At 36.5% G+C, this 7,105-nt stretch overlaps 1 protein-coding gene across 1 annotated transcript in view; it reads left to right on the forward strand.

The window, feature by feature from the left end:
* Positions 1-6,455, forward strand: part of MALRD1 (MAM and LDL receptor class A domain containing 1) — a 1,363,654-nt gene extending 1,357,199 nt beyond the window's left edge. Inside the window, exons 39-40 of the mRNA XM_007936352.1 lie at positions 2,612-2,687; positions 6,375-6,455. Coding sequence (XP_007934543.1) covers positions 2,612-2,687; positions 6,375-6,455 — 157 coding nt within the window. The remainder of the gene's footprint in view (positions 1-2,611; positions 2,688-6,374) is intronic.
* Positions 6,456-7,105: the final 650 nt, after the last annotated feature.

Consider the following 7,105-nt stretch of genomic DNA (forward strand, 5'->3'; position numbering starts at 1 on the left):
TGACTCGACGGCACATGACAACAACAAGTCTTCAAAGTGACATCTTTGCTTCTTAACACTTTAAAGAGGTCTTTTGCAGCAGATATTCCCAGTGCAATACATCTGATTTCTTGACTTCTGCTTCTATTAGTGTGGATTGTGGATCCAAGTAGAATGAAACCCATGACAACTTCAACCCTTTCTCCATTTATTGTGATATTGATTGTTAGTCAATTTGTGAGAGTTTGTGTTTTCTTTATGTTGAGGTGTAATCCATACTGAAGTCTGTAGTCTTCTATCTTTATCAATAAGTACTTCAAGTCCTCTTCATTTTCAGGAAGCAAGGTTGTATCACCTGCATATCACAGATTGTTAATGAGTCTTCCTCCATAGAGGAAGTAAAGACAAAAAATAAAGCACCATAATTTCAATTTAATTGGACCAACTCATAACTATTCATTCTTTGTTTTGTTTTGTTTTTCTTCCTGATTCTCCTCAAGACTTTGGCCTTGGATTGTTCTTCCATTTTCCATAGTGCTTGTGTGTGTACATATGTGTATGTATGCGTGTTTATATGTGTTTTGGCTCCCTAGTGCTACTCTAACAGAAAGATACCACAAATGAGTAGCTTTAAACAAACAGGGATTTATTCTCTTACAATTTAAGAGGCTAGAAGTTCAAGTTCAAAGTGCCAGCTCTAGGGGTTGGGTGAAAGCTTCTCAACCTTAGGCTCTGCCTCTTGCTCTCGTCCCACTGAAGCTGGAGGCTTTTCTTAACTCAGAAAGGTGCTGGCTCCTGAGGCTGACAACTCCAAAGTCAACAAATAAAATGACACAGTCCCAAGATTACCTAACAACATGGCAACCCACTAGTTCAAGTCCATTGACAGTTCCAAGATCAGCAGACAACATGGAAGGCCATTGAGATGAAGACTTGGCCAAATGCAGGATTTAGATGTACCAAGAAGTTCAAGACCATTCCCAAAGCTTCTCCTTATATACTGAAGGCAGACCATATTGTTAAAGCAGCTACTCAGTTGCTCATGGCACATTCCACCATGGAGCCAATTACCAGTCTCATCATGAGGAATAACTACATCCAGCTGCCCAGCCACTCAAAACTAGGCCCAGCCAAAGTGACACATAACTCTAACTACCACAATATGCATGTGTGGAATCCTTCCCTATATCTTTAATAGGCTGTACTTTGTTCTTTGGTTATGTTTTGTTTTTTGTTCCTGTGATTGTATTTTTTCTTCATCACTTGTGACCCACTCTTCCAGGGCTGCTTGCCTTTTAGAAAGTCTAATGACTCTTAGGGAGCTCTGATAGCATAGTGCCTAAGGCATTTGACTGGTAACCAGAAGGCTGGTAGTTCAACCTACCAGCCACTCCTCAGAAGGAAGTTTGGGCAATCTACTTCTATACTGATACTGCCTTGGAAACCCACGGAGGGGTCACTATGAGTCGGGCCCAACTCGACAGCACATAACAACAACAACAACGACTCTTAACTAATTATAGTATAGAAATAAAATCATCATTTAAGAGTCCTGCATAGAGTGGGAGAACAATATGGAACAAAACTCAAAATCATAAAAAAAAAAAAAAAAGGACCAGGTTTGCTGGTCTGATGGAGCCTAGTGGAACCCCTGAGACAATGGCCCCTAGTTGCCCTTCAGGTCTGGAAGTAAACCCATTCCAGTGGCTTCCAGACAAATAAAAGACAGGTATATGAGCTGTACATTTACATTAGGTAGATATACTCCTTAGAGAGATCAATGATGGGAGAACAGAAGGGCTGTGTATGCACAGGGAGACAGCTTGGGGGGCAGGAGTGCATAGGAGGGAAGGACACAGGGAAGAGGTGGCTATGAGGAGGAAGTGGGAGGAGAGCTGTTGCATTGTGGGAGATTGCAGTCAATGTCATGGGACAAAGTATGAACTGGAAGATGAATATAGTCAATAAATTTTCACCCAAATAACAATAAAATTTAAAAAAAAAAAAAAAGAAAAGCCTAGTTAGTCAGAGGGAATTATGCAGATATAGAGTGATATGTGAGAATACCAAGGACATATCTCTTTATGATTTTCATGATATAAAATACTAACATAAGGAACTCTTCTAAACAACCGATTTTTAAGTGTGCTGTTTAAAATGTTAAAGACTGACTCACATGCTACAGATCTTTATGCAGAGACTGACATGGAACACTGTCCTAAGGGTATGATGGTTTGGCATATTTGAAGTCTACAGGAATTTAAAGATGGCTTTTCCTTACGACCAGAACAGATCTATCTTACATTATTCTTTTTATGTTTACTCTTTGTATTATTTGAGTAATATTTTAAGAAATTGATTTTAAGGCCAACTTATGCCACTTCATTTTTTTTTAACCTGGGTTTATTTGTATCTAGATATTCAGAGTTCAAATCACATCTGCTTTCAAAAATGTGGTTGCTTTGGTGTCCTGAAAAATAAATTATTTACTTATGGTAATGCATCTATAAAAATAAGTTTGCTGGCTAGATAATGTGTCTCTCAAAATTTCTACCAGATAATAACTTAAAATCATACTGTGGTGCATTTCAGTACTTAACATTTGTGTGTGTGTGCCTCTTTGTGCTTTAAGGAAAATGGAGGCAAAGAGTAACTGTGCATTTGTCAATCCAGTTTATGGGAATTGGAGCAACCCAGACAAAACAGAGGTAAGTGGCAATAGTGAACTGTGTGGTTTCAATGGCAGGAACATACACAAACAAGCAAAATCAACCATGATGTCATTTGGGCATGTTTCCACATCACAAGTTAGAGGAAGGTTTTAATAGAGTTTTTTAAATTGGGGAGAGAATGGTGTTTCCATCTCTAAATGTGCAATAAGACTTTTCCATTCCAGGACACATTCAGTTCACTGTTAATGACTCTGTTGTCACTGATCAGACTCAAAGAGAGCTGACAAATCTAGAAAACATCATATAACCCAAAAAGTATTAGTCACCTACTCACAGTAAATATCCATTTAATGTTCTCCATTTTTATTTCAAAAGACAAAAAGGACACAGAACAGAAAAAGAAGAAATTAAAGTTTATTACGTCTTTCTTGGCCCATTTTTGGGCTATCACTTATCAGTAAAATAAGAAGCAGGCTAGAGAGAAAATGACAAGGAAAATCTTTCTCTCCTCTTTTTTAAGTAAAATCAGGAGCTCTGGTGGCATGGTACCCAAGGCATTTGACTGCTAACCAGAAGTCTGGTGGTTTAAACTCACTAGCCACTCCTCAGAAGGAAGATTGGGCAAGTTACTTCTGTAGTGATACTGCCTTGGAAACCCAAGCTAGGTTCTCTGTGAGTCAGATCTGACTGGATGGCAGTGAGTTTGGTTTTGGATATAAAATATGATGGCCATGACATATCATTTCCATCTATAAAAGTTTCTTACATTTGATTTTAGAAACATCTAAAGTAGCTCTGGTAGCATAGTGGCTAAGACACTTGCCTGCTAACCAGACAGCTGGCGGTTCAAACCCACCAGCCACTCCTCGGAAGGAAGGTTGGGCAATCCTACTTCCGTAGTGATACTGCCTCGGAAACCCAAGGAGGGGTCTCTATGAGTCGGGGCCGACTCGTAGGCACATAACAACAACAACAACAAAGTAATCTAAGTCATACCCTTCTAAAAGTGAGCATATAGTAAGCTAAAGTTTGAATTTTTTCCCTCTGACTTTTTTCATGAAAATAGGTCATAAAGAGTTTTTATGTTTTTGTAGTTATTGAATATGAGAAGCAAAAGGTCAAATCAGATGATTTTTAATGATTTCAGAGGCTTGGGTGACATGACTGGAATCTACCAGAACTCCTGCCTTTTTTCTTATTTCTTTGTTTCTTCAATAATGATGTGATACACACTTTTAGAAAATAATTTTGTAGGAATGAAAACAAAAAGTAGGGTATCTATCAGAACACAAAGAGAAGTAATTTGGATGATTTATATAATCAAGACATATATTAAAAATAAAAATGTAGCCCTACTCAATGCATAATAAATACATATATACATATTTAAGAAATCAAGTGCAATGTATCTTTTTGACAAAATAGGAAAATGTAAAAGAAATTTTATTTTTTGTAAGGAAAAGAAAACTTAATCTTTTTTATTTTCAACTTAGTTTCACTTTTAATATCTGAAAGATACAAATGACAAAGAATTAAACTGAGCTATTTTAGATTTGGTATTTTTTTTTACATAAATATATAGCAAACTTGGGAGCTCTGGTGGCATAGTGCATAGGGCATTTGACTGCTAACCAGAAGGCTAGTGGTTCAAACCCACCAGCCGTTCCTTGGAAGGAAGGTTGGGCAATCTATTTCCATAGAGATAGCACCTCAGAAACCCAAGAAGGGGTCACTATGGGTCGGATCTAACTCGACAGCAATGAGTTGAGTTGATACCAAACTTAAAATATTGCTAGGAAGTTGTTGTGCATCCTTTACTTTCTACGCAGACTGCTGTTTCTCTAGTGTTCAGATCGGTTTTTCTGATCCATAGTAAAGATTTGTCTTTCAAGATGTTTTTCACTGTGCATCAATCGATGATCCTAGAGAATTCTAAAGGAATTATTTTTCCAATTTCTATTTTAATAAAAGAAAATATATCCCTTTTATATATTCCTTATTCCTTCATTAAGAATGGCTAAAGGAGAAAGCCTGTCGCATCTGATCTTTATTGCTATTTTGATTTATTTTGTTTCAAGAACAAATTACTTTCTATTAATTAAACTAAGTCTGTCTTCCCTGACATCACAATAAAATTCATGTTTCTTGCAAAAACTTGACCTTTTAATATAAGTGCCAAAAAAATTTAATCTGCTAATATCTCAATTCTTTTTTATCCCAAAATATAGCAGAAAAAATAGACTTCTTTAAAATATTTTTCTGAAAGCTCTTATAGAAAACTCTGATACTCTTACATAGAAATTGAGAGACTTGTATAATGAACCAACTTGTACTCATCAGTCAACTTCAGCAATCAACACACGACCATTCTTGTTTCATCTCTAGCAACACCTAGTACCTCTACTCACCATATGGTTTTAAGCAAACCTCACAATATCAATAATTCCTACTATCCACTTAATGTTCTCCATTTTTATTTCAAAAGACAAAAAAGGACACAGAACAGAAAAACAAGAAATTAAAGTTTATTATATCTTTCTTGGCCCATTTTTGGGCTACCACTTATCAGTAAAATAAGAAGCATGGCTAGAGAGAAAATGGCAAGGAAAAGCTTTCTCTCCTCTTTTTTCAGTAAAATTAGGAGCTCTGGTGGCATGGTGCCTAAAGCATTTGACTGCTAACCAGAAGTCTGGTAGTTCAAACCCACCAGCTACTCCTCAGAAGGAAGATCGGGCAAGCTACTTCTGTAGTGATACTGCCTTGGAAACCCAAGCAGGGGTCGTTATGAGTCAGCTCCTACTGTAAAGATTTCAGTTGTAGCTTTAAAAAATAAGCACTTTCAAAAGCATAAATGTGGTATCATACCTCAACATTTAAAAATAATTTCTTAATGCCATCAAGCTTGTATTATTTTTTCACTATATTTTTAAAATCAGCATCCATATAAGTTATATGCATCCAATTTGATAGACATATCTCTCCAATCTCTTTCCATCTCTAGGTTCCATTTCTTTCTCTTTTTTTCCTTCTTTTTTTTCCCTTGCAATTTATTTGTTGAGGAAACCAGTTTGTTTGTCCTATAGCACATCCCACATTTTAGATTTTCTAATATATTCTGAAGAAGCCCTGATGACACAATGGTTAAGCACTTGGCTGCTAACCAAAATGTCAATGGTTAGAACTCACCCAGGAGCTCTGTGGAAGAAAAGACCAGACCATTTGCTCCTGTAAATATTACAACCTGGGATACCCTATGGGGCAGTTCTGCTCTGTCATATAGGGTCACAGTGAATCGGAATTGACTCAATGACACAGACCAACAATAAATTCTGTAAAATATAATTCTAACAATTGAAAGCTGTTTGTTGTTTTACTTTGTTTTTGTTTTATTTAATTTAACCATATTCAGTAGAGCAGGCTTAGGGAAGCCAAAGCCAGTGTTGGGGAAAGAGGTCATCAAGAAATTGCCACAGCAACCTATCCCAGTAGAAGTGGAAGATATGGCAATGACACTTGTGCCCAGAGGATCCTGGCACACACAGACTAGGCCTTGTGTCAGTAGTTCAGTCAGTGTGGTTTGGAGTGCTTGAAGGAGAGTCAGGGCCTACGTACTTATTACACCAATGGAAATCTGTAAGAAGCTTGTTACATTCATGAGCCTGAAAGAAGACTCTTATTTCAATGCCTAAAATCCTAACTTTTAAATATATTTTTCTCTTTTAGAGTTCTGTATACTCCTTCTCAAATCCATTATATGGTACAACATCAGGAAGCCTGGAATATGTATCTAATCATCTCAAATAGTAGCATTAAGATCAGATACGATCCACTGTGTGTACTTTAAATTCCAGTTTCTAAAACTTATGGAAATTCATATAATAGTAAAAATAGAAATGATTCAAAATGGTAATATACTACTACACTTATGATCAATTTTCTAAAAACTGATTACACTGAATGTTTTCATGAAATCAGAACAAGATCCTTATCTTAATGGTGTAGCTTAACATTTCAATAAAATGTTTAGTTCAAAACCAAGTTTCCCATTTTCCTTTATTTTACTATAGTTGTTGTTTTTAGGTGCTGTCGAGTTGGACCCAACTCATAGCGACCCCTTCTTGGGTTTCCGAGGCAGTATCACTACAGAAGTAGATTGCCCAACCTTCCTTCCAAGGAGTGGCTTGTCTCAGATATTTTAAAATGCTTTGTTCCATGCCATACCACTTAGAAACAAAGGTGAATTGACTAAGTATCCAAACTCACATGAATTGACAAAATATAGTAATCCTAACCAACAAATCCATAAGTAAATTATTTCTGCATTTTGGGAAACTGTAATAAACTCTTATTCTGCTCATACTTTATACTTATCATTTAAGACTTACTTTTATTTGGATAAGGAGCTCTGGTGGTTCAGTATTTGATTGCTAACCAGAAGGTTGGCAGTTCAAACC

The sequence above is a fragment of the Orycteropus afer genome, unplaced genomic scaffold, assembly GCF_000298275.1.
Source record: "Orycteropus afer afer isolate SDZICR_OR568_19922 unplaced genomic scaffold, OryAfe1.0 scaffold00035, whole genome shotgun sequence".
In the NCBI taxonomy this organism is placed as follows: Eukaryota; Metazoa; Chordata; class Mammalia; order Tubulidentata; family Orycteropodidae; genus Orycteropus; species Orycteropus afer.